This window comes from Erpetoichthys calabaricus, chromosome 8, assembly GCF_900747795.2.
Source record: "Erpetoichthys calabaricus chromosome 8, fErpCal1.3, whole genome shotgun sequence".
Lineage (NCBI taxonomy): Eukaryota > Metazoa > Chordata > Cladistia > Polypteriformes > Polypteridae > Erpetoichthys > Erpetoichthys calabaricus.
In genome coordinates this window covers 157097450-157115457 of record NC_041401.2, presented here as the reverse complement: position 1 = coordinate 157115457, position 18008 = coordinate 157097450, and the positions used below count along the sequence as shown (strand labels likewise).

Here is an 18008-nt window from a genome sequence, read left to right as displayed (position 1 = left end):
AATGGCTCTGCAATCCTATGGCCTTCTGGTCTGTAGGGCTAATAGTTGCGCTGGTTATAGTGAGTTAGAACTCAGATTGCATATCCTTGTTTATTCAATGGCCTGAGTTGACAAAAAAAAAATTCTGTTCACAGTAAGACCATCTCCTGGGATAAAAGAACATTCTTAATTGTTAATAAAAACAATTCCTTTGAAAGCACACTAGGTTTTAAACAATCAGTTTAGAAAGGAAATGCTGCTGAAGGATTTATCTCTTGTGTGAAGATCTGTAAAGAACAAAAGGCAATTAAATTCTATCTTTAATTCTGTTTTGTTTAAAAAAAAAAAGTTATTTTCATTTAGATGTCTAAAACTAATATCATAAACACCAGCATGAAAAATCAACTTAGACAGCTTCTTTTCCTGAGTTGTTTTACTGGAATGCTTAAATGGCTGTACACATTTCAAGACTAGATTAAATATCCAGGGCAGTACAGAGGCACAGTACATTATTTTTGGGCCTTATACCATTGTCACACACATGCGCTTAGGAGGCAGGCTAAGGGCTTAACCGAGGGTGGAAAACAAGAGCAGGTTTTTTCAAAGTACACTAACCTTTCCTCTCCTTCTACAGATCCCCAGAAGAGAAACCAACATAAAGTACTTCCTGCTTCCCTTGACCATGCCCCCTACCAAGGTCATGTCTGGCTTCAGTAATTGGACCCCATCTCTTCCTCCCTGGCTATTATAAAAGCCCATCTTGTTCTTTCTTTAATTGTCCCTGTTTTGGGCATGGAACCAGACGTTGCTCTGGAGCCATTTTTTGAATGCTTGAGTCATTTTGATTTGTATGCTGTACACTATAGGAGGCAGTAAACCCAGCCACAGGGGATGCACAAACCAGTGTGTTTCTTCATGCCCGTTCCAAGCCCGGATAAATGGGGAGGGTTATGTCAGGAAGGGCATCTGGTGTAAAATTTTGCCAAATCAATATGCGGACAACAATACAAATTTCCATACCAGATCGGTCGAGCCCTGGGTTAATAACGACCGCCGCCAGTACTGTTAGCCAACAGGGTGCTGGCGGAAATTGGGCTACTGTTGGCCGAAGAAGAAGGAGAAGGAGAAGAAGAGGGGGGAGACCGCAGGCAGGAGGAGAGGAGGAAAGCAAAGAGAGTGGAACTGAGGGTAGGAACTTTGCATGTTTGCAGTATGACTGGTAAGGGGAGAGAGTTAGCAGATATGATGGAGAGAAGGAAGATTGATATATTGTGCATGCAAGAGACTAAATGGAAGGGGAGTAAGGCCAGGTGAATTGGAGGTGGATTCAAATTGTTCTATCATGGTGTGGATGGGAGGAGAAATGGAGTAGGAGTTATTCTGAAGGAATAGTATGCCAAGAGTGTTTTGGAGGTGAAAAGAATTTCAGGCAGAGTAATGATTAAAAAGCAGGAAATTGGAGGCGTGATGATGAATGTTGTTAGTGCATATGCACCGCAAGTTGGGTGTGCAATGGGTGAGAAAGAAGATTTCTGGAGTGAGTTGGATGAAGTGATGAACAGTGTACCCAAGGGACAGAAAGTGGTGATTAGAGCGGATTTCAATGGGCATGTTGGTAAAGGGAACAGTGGAGACGAGGAGGAGATGGGTAGGTATGGTGCCAAGGAGAGGAATGAAGAAGGTCAGAGGATAGTGGATTTTGCCAAAAGGATGGACATGGCTGTGGTGAATACGCATTTTAAGAAGAGGGAGGAACATAGGGTTACGTACAAGAGTGGAGGAAGATGCCCACAGGTAGATTACATCCTATGCAGAAGAGTTGACCAGAAGGAGATAGAAGACTGCAAAGTGGTGGTAGGGGAAAGTGTAGTTAAGCAGCATAGGATGGTGGTCTGTAGGATGACGTTGGAGACCAAGAAGAGGAAGAGAGTAAGGGCAGAGCCAAGGATCAAATGGTGGAAGTTAAAAAAGGAAGACTGCAAGGTTAAGTTTAGGGAGGAGGTGAGACAGGCACTGGGTGGCAGTGAAGAGTTACCAGAAAGCTGGGAAACTACAGCAGATGTAGTAAGGGTGACAGCAAGAAGGGTGCTTGGCGTGACATCTGGAAAGAGGAAGGAGGAAAAGGAAACCTGGTGGTGTAATGAGGAAATACAGGAGAGTATACAGGGGAAGAGGATGGCAAAGAAGTAGTGGGATAGTCAGAGAGGTGCAGAAAGTAGACAAGAGTACAAGGAGATAAGGCGCAAAGTGAAGAGAGAAGTGGCGAAAGCTAAAGAAAAGGCATATACAGTGAAACCTCGGTTCACGAACACCTCGGTACACATACAACTCGGTTCACGACCACACACTCGGTATACGAACAAGCCAGTTTCCCTTTCGGTTTGTGCGCGCCGATGATTTCCGCACGTGTTGCATTGTTCTCGGTCAGATGTGCGTGCTTGCACATGCCTGCATGCGTGCTTTCACTGTGAACTCTTTGTGCTCTATTTCATTTCCCTTCCGGTTCGTACGCGCCAATTACTGTATTTAAGCACGTGTTCAGCCTCTCCCTGTTCATTGTTCTCAAGTCAGACGTGCATGCTTTACCTGTGAACTCTTTGTGCTCTACAGTCTTTCGTGTGCTTTTGCAGTTAACCATGGCTTCTAAGCAAGTGAAGAGTGGTGAGAAGAAAGTTTTGCAGAAAATTGGAATCGAAGTAAAGAAAGAAATTATTGAAAAGTATGAGTGTGGCATTCGTGTTACTGATCTTGCCGCCGAGTACAAGAAGTCAAAACCTACGAGTTTGACTATTTTAAAGCAGAAAGAATCTATTAAAGCAGCTGATGTTGCAAAAGGAATTACAGTGTTAACCAGACAGAGACCTCAAGTGCTGGAAGAGGTGGAAAAACTGTTTACCAGTTTACTCATTTACCAATTTGAGGACCCTCATGCTTTCAAACAGCACAATGTAAACAAAGCCAGACTGCCAGTGATGTGGAGGGCAAACACGAAGGGTTGGGTCACATGGACTTTGTTTTTGGAATGGCTGCATGAGGCTTTCGCTCCCACCAGCTAAACAGCTAAAAACACCAGAAACCCAAGAAATCACAAGAGAGAAAACATTCCTCCATCTCCCTCAAAACTGTAACCTTCTGTCCACCCATTTTCTCCTCGCTTCATGCCAGACCTCGACTCATGCAAGGTTAGTTTTCTTGGTGGTTTATGGTTAGTTTTTGTATTACAGATTTTTCAAATGTTCCTTTTTTCCCCCTGTGCTTAAAACTCATTAAAAGAAAGTGTTTATACAGCGATCGGTTGCAAGGCTATAGCGAGACCTCCTGTAAATGTTACTTTCTTGGTTGCTTGTGGTTAGTTTTTAAATAAAGTTCGGATTTGTTCAAATGTTCCTTTTTTTCCCCTGTGCTTAAAACTCATTAAAAGAAAGTGTTTATACAGCAATCGGTTAGAGAGTAGTGGAAGCTAAGTTAAGAAGTGAGGTGATGATTAGTGAGCAGCAGAATGGTTTCATGTCAAGAAAGAGCACCACAGATGCAATGTTTGCTCTGAGGATGTTGATGGAGAAGTATAGAGAAGGCCAAAAGGAGTTGCATTGCGTCTTTGTGGACCTGGAGAAAGCATATGACAGGGTGCCTCGAGAGGAGTTGTGGTATTGTATGAGGATGTCAGGAGCGGCAGAGAAGTATGTAAGAGTTGTACAGGATATGTACGAGGAAAGTGTGACAGTGGTGAGGTCTGTGGTAGGAGTGACAGATGCATTCAAGGTGGAGGTGGGATTACATCAGGGATCGGCTCTGAGCCCTTTCTTATTTGCAATGGTGATGGACAGGTTGACAGACGAGATTAGACAGGAGTCCCCGTGGACTATAATGTTTGCTGATGACATTGTGATCTGTAGCGATAGTAGGGAGCAGGTTGAGGAGACCCTGGAAAGGTGGAGATATGCTCTAGAGAGGAGAGGAATGAGGGTCAGCAGGAACAAGACAGAATACATGTGTGTAAATGAGAGGGAGGTCAGAGGAATGGTGAGGATGCAAGGAGTAGCGTTGGCGAAGGTGGATGAGTTTAAATACTTGAGATCAACAGTACAGAGTAATGGGGATTGTGGAAGAGAGGTGAAAAAGAGAGTGCAGGCAGGGTGGAATGGGTGGAGAAGAGTGTCAGGAGTAATTTGTGAGAGACGGGTATCAGCAAGAGTGAAAGGGAAGGTCTACAGGACGGTAGTGAGACCAGCTATGTTATATGGTTTGAGGATGGTGGCATTGACCAGAAAGCAGGAGACAGAGCTGGAGGTAGCAGAGTTAAAGATGCTAAGATTTGCATTGGGTGTGACGAGGATGGATAGGATTAGAAATTAGTACATTAGAGGGTCAGCTCAAGTTGGACGTTGGGAGACAAAGTTGGAGAGGCGAGATTGCGTTGGTTTGGACATGTGCAGAGGAGAGATGCTGGGTATATTGGGAGAAGGATGCTAAGGATAGAGCTGCCAGGCAAGAGGAAAAGAGGAAGGCCTAAAAGAAGGTTTATGGATGTGGTGAGAAAGGACATGCAGGTGATGGGTGTTAGAGAGCAAGATGCAGAGGACAGACAGATATGGAAGAAGATGACCCACTGTGGCAACTCCTAACAGGAGCAGCCGAAAGAAGAGGAAGAAGACACTATAGGAGGCAGATCCCCAAACCTTTTTCTGCCTTCTTTGTGCTTTATTACAACCATATTTGAACCCAGTTCAATTTCTGTTAAATTACTATTTTATGAAGTTAAATGGCCTGTTATGTGGAGCTGTCCAAGAGCTCACATGGGTTTCTTCTGGGGATGTTAGTTTGATTGTTCATTTAGCAATTCCAATGTGTTTCTGTTGTGATAACACCCGAAGCAGGCTAAAACTGTTCTGATAATTAAGAGCCCTTAGAAAACGGATAAGTCCACAATTCAAACATTATTGGAATTAACACATTATTATGAGTAACATATGAGAATTGGTTAATTACAGATTGTTTATGTATTGTAAACTTAGCTTAAATACTGCAAACATCTGCTTATCCTATATTTATTAAACGTTAAGGTGTATTTTCTTTCATCATGGCAATTCATTTAACTTTATACTGTATTCACTAATGAGAGAACCATAATGAGAATTGGGTCTGAAGCTTCTGAAAGGGTTCTCTGACCAGGAAAGGCCTCCTATACCTGCCTGGAATAGGATTCATCCCAGAGAGCCTAATCCCAGCTCTACTGGCCTGCCTCTGGCCTTTGAGGCCCAAAAGGCATTAAGCCTCAAAAATATACTTAAAATATCCCAAAAATATATCAAATTCCCCCAAAAGAGGAGAATGACTGAAAACTTCAACTTGTGCACAGGTGGTAACCAAGAATATTTATAAATGAAAGGGTTTATTTAAAACAAAATGCAAAAACACAAAGAAAAGCTCAGAAGAACAGGGGCTGTCAACTGTTTTTCTCTGGAAATGAGGACATTTGGATTGAAAAATGAGGACGCCTTTCCTAATGATGTCATAAAATGCCTTTATACTGTCTTTCGGTTTTTTAAAATGATATAAACCTTTAGTAGCAGTTTATCACTATAATTATGATATGATGGCCACAATCATGGTTGGGCAGTGGTAGCACTGCTGCCTTGCAGTTAGGAGACCGGGTTCACTTCCCGGGTCCTCCCTGCGTGGAGTTTGCATGTTCTCCCCGTGTCTGCGTGGGTTTCCTCCCACAGTCCAAAGACATACAGGTTAGGTGCATTGGTGATCCTAAATTGTACCTAGTGTGTGCTTGGTGTCTGGGTGTGTGTGTGTGTGTGCCCTGCGGTGAGCTGGCACCCTGCCTGGGATTTGTTCCTGCCTTGCGCCCTGTGTTGGCTGGGATTGGCTCTAGCAGACTCATGTGACCCTGTGTTAGGATATAGTGGCTTGGGTAATGGATGGATGGATGGCCACAATTACAGTCACTGGCAAACTAATAACCCATTAAATATTTTGAATATGTCAAGCCTCTTAAATTAACAGACTTCATTCCTTCCATTCTTATTTGGATAGCTTAACTGTCATAAACCTGTAAAAAATGATACATATTGTAAATTCACTTCTAGAAAAATAAAAATAATTTTACTCTTTTCAATTTAGTTTATTTGCATTTATCTAAAATTCTTTCATATTTTTCCACTGAAGCTATTTTTCTCAGTAAATCTGGGTTCTTGGATAAATATGAATAGAAATCTTTACATAGCATTCTACTGAAATTGAATCTTGTGAGCATTAGCCACTTAATTAAATCTGTTCCACCCTTTCAAAAACAAGAAGATTTGCTGTTCATGTTGTCTGTGAACTTGAACTTTCTTTTCGGCATAATGTGTATTCCTGAATTTATGTAAATGAAAGAATTATGAAAATATTATTAAATTACTTGAAGAAATGACTTATTACTTGATCAACTGATTACTAAAACGTTATTGCATTTATATAACAGAATAAAGGAGTGATTTTTTTTAATTAACTGAAACATTAATAGTTGACTCATTCATTTACAATTATAAATCTATTTTGGAACAACAGGTGGTAATAACAATATTTTCCACTAATTTACATGCACTTAAATATGACGGACTGTTCCTAGATGTTTCTTGTTTAACCAAGCTGCTGAAAGAAGAATCAAAAAATCAAAAATAAGAACTCACATAGAAAACATGAAATTGTAATTTCGATTTTGAATAAATTGACTTAGTTACGGAAATTAGGATTACAAATAATTAAGGAAATGAACAACATTTATAATGAACTGTCTACTCGCCAAGAACATAAAACTGAATTCAAAAGATGAAGTGAAAAAGACAAGTTGAATAGACATTGACTATTTTCGTCAATATCTGCATTGTTTACTACTGGAATGGAAGTGAAGATTCTGGGGAAAAAAATGTGCACGCTCCTTCTGCAAATGCTGATTGGTGTATGCCCTTCAATATTTACCAATGATAAGAATATGGATATTTTCAAATTGTAGGTGCCAAAATTCCAGACATTTTCAAAATTTTATAAATTATTCCCACACAGTCCATGGCATGTTAAAAATGAGGACATGTCTCGGAAAATGAGGACGGTTGGCAGCTCTAAGAAGAGCAGAAAAGAGGTACAAAAGGAGCTGCTAAAGATCAAGCCTGCCTTACACAAGTCCTAAAACACAAATACAGTAATAGAATCTAATAAATAAATAACAGAAATTAAAATAAGAAACACATTATTCACTCTAACTCCAACAGACTTCAATACACCATGTCTGATCTCTACGCTGGCTGTCCTAAATAGCCTGATGGAGGACTGAGGAGTGGTGATGTCAGGGTGGCCTGCCTCTTGATGGTCCTCCTGCATAGAACATAAGTAAATTTAAAGTGACACTACAGAATTTTAAACATAACAGGAAATATGTAAAAATGCAACACATACAACTCAGAAAAAAAAACAACAATAAAATGCATAAACTCATGTATTGCCATAACAGAATGGATCTGGTCTTATAGGGGAATCCCATGCTGTTCTTGATGGAAACGTTCTACGTGTACACCCTGACTCAAAAAGAAGGGGAAATAGCAATACGTTCATTTTTAATACTACTACTCTGGTTACTCTGACATTGGACTTTTAGCATACCCCATCCTAGTGCCACTCTGGCAGCCAAAATAGACACACACGATAAAAAAAAAAAAAATTGACATTTTAACCCTTAAACTGCCACATAATTGGGGGGTTAATGCACCCCTGGACGACAAATACTTTTTTTCTGCACTTTTTAAGGAAACGTCACCAATTCACCAAGGAAAAATGAATTTTAGCTTTAACATTGAGCTTTGAGCCCCTGTTTTTGACCTCAGCCTGTTTCTGTAGAATTATTTTCTTTTGACCTCCTGGGGCCTCATGCATAACGCCGTGTGTAGAATTCACACTATAACATGACATAAGCACAAATGTGGAAATGTGCTTACGCACAAAAAAATCCAGATGCATAAATATGTGCGAATGCCAACTTCCATGTTCTTCTGCTCAATAAATCCCGGTCAGCGTGAAAAGTAATGCACTTGCACGCGCCTGCTGTCCCGCCCCAACTCCTCCCAGAATTATGCCTCTTTGAATATGCAAATCAATATAAATAGCCCTTAAGCTCAGCCTTCTGTGAAAAGATAATGGCAAAAGCAAGAGGGAAAATAGAAGAATTTCAGCGAATACCAAGTGGAGGCAAGGAAAAACATACTATTTGTTGGTTTAAACAGTGGTATAAACAACAAAAGAAAATTGATCGAGTGACATAGCGTGTCGGAGAAACTCGAGAGCTCAAGTTCACAAAGTCGTACAGTGCCCGAAATAAAAAAGAAGTTGTCACATATCAAAATTGCCGTGAAAAGGCGAGTCGTAGCCTACCGTCTGAGTGTCACATGAAAGCTTATTAGGGTACAGAGAAAAAAAAAGGCACACAGAGAGAAAAAGCATGAAATGTCAACTTTAATCTCGAAATTTCCACTTTAATCACGTAGTTTATTTTAATGACAAAATAAAGTAGAACATCATAAACTTTATCCTAAATTGTTTAATTTACAAGTTTCTCAATCCCATCGTAACAAAAGTAGCACGTTAAATGCTTTGTTTTGTATTTGATCTTCTATGTACTCTGTGTGTGAATCACTATGTGCTTCTGGGTTTTCTCTTCCTTCGACAGAACACAGAATCCATTACATTCGTGATATTAGAGCTCTCTGAATAATTAAAATACTGAGATGTATACGTGATATTTTCATGATGATAGGAGACAAAGCATGTTATTAAACATGGGAACATAGTGGCGCAGTGATTGTTCATGTCTCACGCAAGATGCTTGCTGCGGCATGCGCGACCTTCGATGATATACTTTATTGTAGCAGTACTGTCTCTTTCAAACGTACTAACCCCGAATTCCTGTCCTTACTTTTCTTTCTCCAAATACCCAATCGCTGCACAATCAGCTCTGTAATAGATGTTAAACCATTTGTAAGCTTAGAACACCAATTCTTCAAAACTTTTAAGGAACATTGAAATTTCTTCGTAGTACGCGTTTAATTATTCTATCCATCTGTCCTTCCAGTGTCACGTCAGCACCAGCAAGAATACAGCGCGAGGCAGGAACAATCCGTGAACGGAGTGCCAGCGGCTCGCTAGCGATGCGGCACCATGTAGTTAAAGTTAAAGTTTTATCTGTATAATATAATAAACATATTTTGCTGCATTTCATCTTAAAAATGATATCGTCATCATATGTAAATACGCGCTTTATAAAGTGGCTCAGGTTGTGCAATATTATGACTTTATCGCAAGTTTACAGTGAGGTAATTGTACTTATAAGTACAAACAATTCTACAAGGAGCACTTGATGGACTGATTGAGTACGTTTAGAGGTCTTGGGATGAAACTGTTTCTGAACCGCGAGGTCAGTACAGGAAAGGCTCTGAAGTGTTTGTCATATGAGAGCAGTTCAATAGACAGCATGGCTGAGGCAGCGTGTGCTTGATGCTGTGTGCTTGATGCTGGCTCCGTCAAGGGGGGCGCGTTTGATCTCGGGGAACATGCTTTTTTATTTTTCTATTTTGATTTTTTTTTACTGTTCTAGAATAAAGTGCAATACCACTCCACTACATTAAGGGGCAGTGGCGCTCTCATTGGCACAGTGTGTGCAGGGAGCATTCGCTCGGTGGTGTAGGGGTTTTGTTTGCACTGAGCATGCGCACTTTGCACACAGTACAAAGTATGAGTATGAAGTGTAGACACGAAGTGTAGCAGACCCTCAAGTGACATCATGAAAAATTTTTTAACAGGGATGAGAAGACAGGCGGAGAAAGAAGAAGATAAAGAGACAAACGAAAGTCTCCCGAAAGCTAAGACGAGGAAATATGACGAAGCGTATGTAGCGCTTGGCTTCACTGTGACTACGGTGGGAGACGAGGAAAGACTGGTGTGCTTACTGTGTCTAAAAATGTTGGCAACGGACAGCATGAAGCCAAATAAATTAAGGCGTCACTTAAAGACATTACACCCTAATCACGCTGATAAGCCGCTTGAGTTTTTTCAGCGAAAACGTGTTGAATATTGCCAGCAATCATCCCACTTTCTGACTGCTACTTCAGTAAACCAGCGAGCGTTGTTGGCATCATATAAGGTGGCGTACCAAATTGCTCAGTGCAAAAAACCCCACACCATAGCAGAAGAGCTGATACTGCCTGCAGTATTAGACATGGTCTCTGTCATGCTGGATGACGCAAGTGCTGCAAAAATAAAAACTATCCCTCTGTCAAATGACACTGTTGCTAGACGTATAAATGACATTGCTGACGATCTTAAAGAACAGCTGGTAGAAAAACTCAAAGATAAACGTTTTGCCTTACAATTTGATGAAGCAATTGACAGCAACAAAGACTGTTTGTTTATTGCTTATGTACGTTTTGAAATGACAAATTCCCTGTGTGAGGATCTACTTTTTTGTAAATATGTCAGAGACAGAGCCACAGCCGAAGAGCTATTCAAAATGCTAGACTGCTTCCTGACTGAGAATGGGCTAAAGTGGGAGAACTGCATTGGTGTTTGCAGTGATGGTGCACAGACCATGGCAGGGATGAGAAAAGGACTTCGGACTCTCATAAAGAAGGCTTCACTTAATGCTGAGTGGACACACTGTATTTTACATAGAGAGGCACTGGCATCAAGGCACCTTTCCTCTGAATTAAGTGAGGTTATGACTGACATTGTAGGAGTAGTCAATTTAATAAAGACCAGACCACTAAAAACAAGAGTTTTCTCTGCTATCTGTGACGAGATGGGAGCTGAACATCAAGCTGTGCTGTTTCACAGTGAAGCAAGGTGGCTGTCACGAGGAAAAGTGTTATCCCGAGTTTTTGAGCTCAGAGAAGAGATAAGAATGTTTTTGGAGCAGGAGCACAAGTATGAAGTTGCAAGAAAGTTTAGTGATGAGAACTTTCTGATGAAACTTGCTTACCTGAGTGACATATTTGGAAAGCTCAATGAACTAAATCTACAGCTTCAAGGGAAAAATCAACACCTCCCTCAGGTCACAGACAAGATCAACTCTTTCACTCGAAAGCTTGCAATGTGGGGCAGGCGACTTGATGAAGGAAATACTGTGTCATTTGAGAACTTGCAGGAATTTGTTGACACTACTGACTATGATGTCACCTCAGTGATTCCATATTTTAAGCAGCATATTTCATCACTGATGGGATTCTTTACAAAGTACTTCCCTAAAAACAGTTCCCAGTATGACTGGGTGAGAGATCCTTTTAATGCACCAGCTCCAACTGGTTTTAGCCTTGCAGAGAAGGAGCAGTTCATAGAAATCACATCTGACTCCATATTGAGACTAAGTTTCACATCCCAGACACTGAGTGAATTCTGGCTGAATGTGGAGAAGCAATATCCACTCTTAGGACAAAGAGCTGTGCACATTCTTCTTCCATTTGCAACTTCTTACTTGTGTGAGACTGGCTTCTCTGCTGTTGCTGCTCTGAAAAGCAAATACAGGTCCTGGCTACACATTGAGAAGGAGCTGAGAGTTGCTGTGTCCTGCTTCAAACCCTGCTTTGAAAAGCTGTGCATTGCAAAACGTGCTCATTGTAGCCATTAATCCAGACATCATCTCTGATTAAAAAATCAGCTCAAATTATTTTATATATTTTTGTTTTGCAGGTTAAAGTTTTTTTAATATTGTGCTCCTGAGTAAATGTTGGTGATCAGTTTGAATGCATTATTATTTATTGATTTTATGTATTTTTTTTCAGTATCATATGGTTTGACATGGTCAATCAAAAAATGTTTATAGTTTAATTAAGGATTTAATTTTTTTTGAATTTAGAATGCACTTTAAATCTTTTCTGTTACATTTAATAAAGCTATTCTTTGTTGTAAATTGGTCCATATTTCTTTCTTTTTTTATTCTCTTATGCGTTAATAAGGATACAGTGTTATGCAGAGGTGTACTTATAACAATTTTATAGACAAATGATACTATTTATAGTCGCGCGGGGGGCGCGAGATGTTTTCTTCTTCCTAGGGGGGGCATGACAGAAAATAATTGAGAAGCACTGCTGTATACCGATAATTCTCTTTCCAATCAGCTGCTATACAGCTGTGATTCCACAATCAGATACAGTGATATAAATACTCTGAGTGGTGCAGTGAAAGTAATATGGAAAAAGATGATCTGCTGTGGCAACACCTAACGGGACCAGCTGAAAGAAGAAGAAGAAGGTGCAGTGAGAGTAACAACGCTAAAGTAGTTATGGTATTTGGAATAGTTTGACCATTCTGGGGACCATTATATTGTTACAGGTTAATTACAATCAGAGGCATTAAACTAATAAATCCATATGCGGTTAATTTCAGTGTATTTAAAAAGCAGCGTCAGGGATGTGGATCTAAAAAAGAAAGGATAACCACACAGGAACAGTAGCACTGCTTTGACGCTGGGTGCCACCAGTCTGCAAAACCGAGCAGAGAACTTGCGTATGACAGGGTATGAGGTACCGTGGAAATGTGCGTGGCTTTATGCCAAGTTAGGTTTTATACATCGCTATTTGAATGTGGAAACGTTCTTACTTAACATTTTTGTGCGTACACACCGTTTATACATGAGGCCCCTGGTTCTTGACCTTTTGCATATTATTAAACTATGTTTACTATCTCCTGGTTCATTTAAAAAAAAATTCTGCCTTCTCTTTTCAGCAAAACACCATGCTTTCTTTGAAATCAAGACGAAACACTCATATGATAGTGTCTCCTAATATAGATTTTAATTAATGACAACTGCAATCACAACATTAGGCACTGTTCTCCACAGTGATATTTCAGTTCTGATATTAATTGTAGTTTTAGTTTTTATTTTATTTTATGCAATTAATTTTCATTTTTATTTCGTTTTAGTTTTCAGTGGAGTCAACAATTTTTATTTTTATTTAGTTCTGTGTTTAAAATTTTAGTTTTTATTTTATTAGTTCTGGCTTTTTTACATACTATTAGTACAATTTTAGTTTTTTTTCTGTTGTAAGACCACAAATGCTGGCCTACACATATTTCAATTTAAGTTATGTTTCAGTCAATAAAATACACGCACAGTTCATAATGTCGTTAAACACAGCTTGACTATCAATGATCAAACAGATTAAGTGGCCTAATGAGTATAGTCAGCAAGATCAAATGTTTCAACCCAAGAAACCAGTCTGTGCAAGCACGTTGTTGTTACACTTTAAACAAGCACGCATTTCGAGAGATTTGTTCATGTTGCAATGACGTCCATTGCACAGATAGCCACACAGTGAAAATATTTGCTTGACGAGCGCCTGTAAAGCAGGTACACAGACAAGGTCCTTGGCCACTGACACCAGCAGACTGTATGTTGATGATTTCTGCTTCCAGTACTGAAATAGTGATGTGCGGTGAGGTTCATGGATAGTGAAATCAGAGTCAGATTTACAAATATATGAACCCAAAAGAGTAGCTTATTTACCATTCAATTGGCAGCATGCACATTGAGCATGGCGGCACGGTGGCGCAGTGGTAGCGCTGCTGCCTCGCAGTTAGGAGACCCGGGTTCACTTCCTGGGTCCACCCTGCGTGGAGTTTGCATGTTCTCCCTGTGTCTGCGTGGGTTTCCTCCCACAGTCCAAAGACATGTAGGTTAGGTGGATTGGCGATTCTAAATTGGCCCTTGTGTGTGCTTGGTGTGTGTTTGTGTGTGTCCTGCGGTGGGTTGGCACCCTGTCTGGGATTGTTTCCTGCCTTGTGCCCTGTGTTGGCTGGGATTGGCTCCAGCAGACCCCAGTGACCCTGTGTTCGGATTCAGCGGGTTAGAAAATGGATGGATGGATGGACATTGAGCATGGGAAAGGCGCTATATAAATAAAATGTATTATTATTATTACTAGTTATGTTTTATATCTCATCAGCATTCTTTACACACACATGGGTAAGGTGTATGTTTGGCTAAAGAAAGAACGTTACATTTATAGCGGCGAGAGAGAGCAGAGAGAGCGCATTTGCTCTGCACCCTCCATGTGTTCTAAATTCATAGTCATTGAATACAAATGAAAGTATAGAGCAGTGTGCATAAAAAACAAATTTCTATTTTGACCTTAGTTGAAATATTTAGTTGTTTTTAAAAGCTTTTAATTCTGATGCTTTAATCAATTTTACTACAGACACTTCAACAAATGGATAACAAGAAAAACAAAAGAATATGTTATTTAATGTCAAAATGTAGTTTTTAAATATTGGATTGTTTTTTTTTCTTAGTCTGATCCCATTTTTGTTTCTATAAAATTGAAAAACTTTTATGGTCTTACCTTTATTTGTAAATGAAGTTCATGCGCCTATCCTTCTCCACGAATATCTCCATCACTTTCTTGTAAAAGTCCTCCTTAATTTCCTTTAGTTTTAAAAGTCTTAATCTTCCATTTTGGTAGTCATTTGGAACAAAAAATAAAAATAAACAGACCGCTGCAGTGCACTTGACTTTCTGATATGCTAACTTATTGGCACCCTGAGTCTCTGTGTAGAAGAACAGCAGCAACAAGCACCTGTTGGGCTCACATCCGCCCCCTTCAGTGCACCACGGTATTGTCTGCTTCACCTTGTGCCTTTTCACTGCGGTTTTATGTCTGATCAGCAAGACTAAATATAGATAGATATCCATCCATCCATCCATTTTCCAACCCGCTGAATCCGAACAGGGTCACGGGGGTCTGCTGGAGCCAATCCCAGCCAACACAGGGCACAAGGCAGGAAACAATCCTGGGCAGGGTGCCAACCCACCGCAGGACACACACAAACACACCCACACACCAAGCACACACTAGGGCCAATTTAGAATCGCCAATCCACCTAACCTGCATGTCTTTGGACTGTGGGAGGAAACCGGAGCCCCCGGAGGAAACCCACACAGACACGGGGAGAACATGCAAACTCCACGCAGGGAGGACCCAGGAATCGAACCCAGGTCCCCAGATCTCCCAACTGCGAGGCAGCAGCGCTACCCACTGCGCCACCGTGCCGCCCTAAGACTAAATATGTTACACACATTCATTAAAGATATTAGCCAGACTGTGGATAATCAGGGTGTATAATAAACGTGTATGCAAGTATTATATTGGCGACATACAGAGAGACAGAGACAGGCACGTGCCAATTGCATGCATCAACACAGTGTGTGAGGGAGAGTGCAGTCCAAGGCTCGTCTCGTTGCTGCTGTACCTTGCTTTTCTCCCCAATATTTGATCAGGAAATGCGCAAATTCATCAATTTTGACTATAAAAATGATCAAAATTATTGGAAACATACAGAAAACAAATTTATAGCACAAATCAGTGGACAAATATATGTTATGTTATGATTATTAGTTGTTTTACTTTTCATGATGACAGGTGATGGCATCATGATGACAGTCATAGTGCCAGAGAAGTGCCAGAGAAGTGCTGGACTTCCACTAAGTACTGATCCATCTGGCCCTGCACTGAAACTCTGAGACTCTTTTCTTCTTCTTGCACACTACATTTGCTTTTATTATCATCTGTGCTGTATTTCCACACGTTACTTTCTCGCTTTCTACCTGCAAACATCTGTGCAAAACTCGCCATTGTCAACCACACTTGCTTACTGCTTCAACCCGACGAATCAAATGTGCTCAACAAACAAACGACGGCCCTTTTACGGAAGTTGCATCACATGACTATACTAAGCCAAGTTACAAGATCACCGCATAGTGAACAGGGCAACGTAACCGAACACCCAGGGCGACCTACAAACAACTCCTCTGCACGACTGAACAAAAATGCTATTGCTGTTTTTTTTGTTTTTACTCAATTTTCGTTCTCGTTTTAGTTCGTTCATTTAGTTTTAGTTTCTCTGTTTGCCTTAATTTCAGTTCTCGTTCTTGTAAAATGAAAAACAATATTTGTATTTCTAGTTCTCGTTTTTGTTATGAAAATATCACTGGTCTCCTAATGATGCTGGATTTCTAAAGGGAAGAACTGGAAAGTAAGTGTTAAGATGCATTGTCATTGGTTTTCATCTTGGACATTTTCTGATGGGCTCAGAGCAGAAGAGGAAAACATGTAAGTGGTTGCATTATCCCCAAATCTTTTCCCAGAGCACTATTCAAACCAATCCCAGAAAAATTAACACTATGCCTGACAATAGTATAGTATAAGATTTAAGTACTGAAACCGTACAGTATATTTTCTGATATATACTGTACTGTAATTATACTATTAACATAGAGGCTGGGTGTTTGCAGGTACCTTTTTTGCCAGTTAAACTAGCCTGAACTTTTTTGGTACACAGTATGAAAAGCAGAGTACTGTGCTGACATGAGGAGGTTGTGCAAATTCTACAAAGGCAATAAGTAAGCTGGAGTTTGTACTTGGGGCTCAGCATCTGTATGACTGCAGCAATATTGGCAGGGTCGCTCCTCGAAATTAGGACATGCATTTAAGACTGAAGACAGGACTCACTTATTTACACAGAGTCATGAAAATCTGGAAAAAACTAATTAGTCATCTAGTTGAAGCAGAAGCCATTTAAAAAATAACCAAATGATATATTGGGACAAATTCTTTATTCACTAACTAAATAAGCTTGATCGACTAATTGGTCTCCTCTCATTTGTCAAAAGTCTTATGTTCTTTTAGCATACTGAAAGAGATGTTAATAAGATAGATTGCTAAATGTTTTGTTTTTTAGTTGATAAAAATGTATGGGAATTTGGAGAGAAAAAATAGTTTTTAAAGAAAGATTATATTTTAATAATGAAGGAACTGTTATTATTGACATAAAACACAAGCTACTGAAAGATACGAAAAGGTCTACATAGAGTTCTAAAGTATTACTATATGTTGACACAAAAATACTTCTTTTTACAATTTAAACATTGCTTTCTGTGTTTAGAAAATGTCAAAATACCCACACTTTCTTTTATTTATTATATTAATTTTGTTTTGTTTTTTAAACCTAGCAGTGTGTACACACTTTCTTCTAGAGAATATCCCTTCTGCAATTGCTGGCAAACAGAAACCAGCCCTGCACACAACACAGTCCATTATAGGGCCCACTCATGCACACATCAATGCTCACTCACCCTAAACCAATTTACAGTCACTAGTTAACATTAAGCACACACCTTTTAGAATTTGGGAGTAAGATGGCATACCTGGAAGAAATGAACACATACTGAAGTTCATGTTTAAGTGTATTATTGTATGTACTTTACATACACTAGTACAATGAAATTCTTTCTTGCATGTCTCCCTCTGACTAGTGATAATGGAATATCAACAAAAGTCAAAGATGACAATGAATTCAATGTGCATGGCATGTAACATGTGTATAAAAGAACATGTATTTGTCACACTGAGTGGCCTTTGAGTATCTTATGGCCTGTTAACAAAACTGCTTCTGAATCTACTGATGTAAATGGTAGTGGTCCTGTACTGTTTATCAAAAGCGAGAATGGAGACAAGTGAATGTGCATGAATTCTGAGGTCTTTAATTATAATCATTTTTTCTTTGTAAGGCAGCATGTGGTGTATCCACAGAACAGAAGAGAGCTATGTGCCAGTAATATACTGTGCCACAGTCTCTGTGGCGCTTTGTCTCATGTTGAGGAAGTGCCATATAAGTGAATAATAAAGCCAGTGAGGATGGACTACACTATGCATCCATGGGAGTAGGTAAGGATGCAAGTCAACATCCAGGCTTTTCTCAGACCTCTAAATAAGTAAAGGCATTGGTGAGCTCTTGTAGCAGTAGTTGAGATGTGTTGTGCTTACTTTAGGTAATTAGTAATGGCCTTGCTAGGAAACTGAATTCTGATGGCCTGCCCAACAGCAACCTATCTCACCCCCGGAGCAGATGGGAGTGTGGTCTGCCTACTGCTTCCTTAATTGTCTATTACAGGAGGAATCAGCACAATATTCTATGGGTGTTGAAGAGCAGTGTGAAAGAAC

At 40.0% G+C, this 18008-nt stretch overlaps 1 protein-coding gene across 1 annotated transcript; it reads left to right on the top strand.

Annotated features, from left to right (window-relative positions):
* The first annotated feature begins 9820 nt into the window (after positions 1-9820).
* LOC127529023 (zinc finger BED domain-containing protein 5-like) lies at positions 9821-11638 on the top strand. Its single transcript, XM_051931270.1, has one exon. It carries the CDS (start codon positions 9821-9823, stop codon positions 11636-11638), a length of 1818 nt encoding a protein of 605 aa, XP_051787230.1.
* The last annotated feature ends 6370 nt before the right edge of the window (positions 11639-18008 follow it).

Excerpts from the sequence above, each read along its gene's own strand:
- LOC127529023 (XM_051931270.1), top strand. The coding sequence starts at position 9,821 with ATGAGAAGACAGGCGGAGAAAGAAGAAGATAAAGAGACAAACGAAAGT.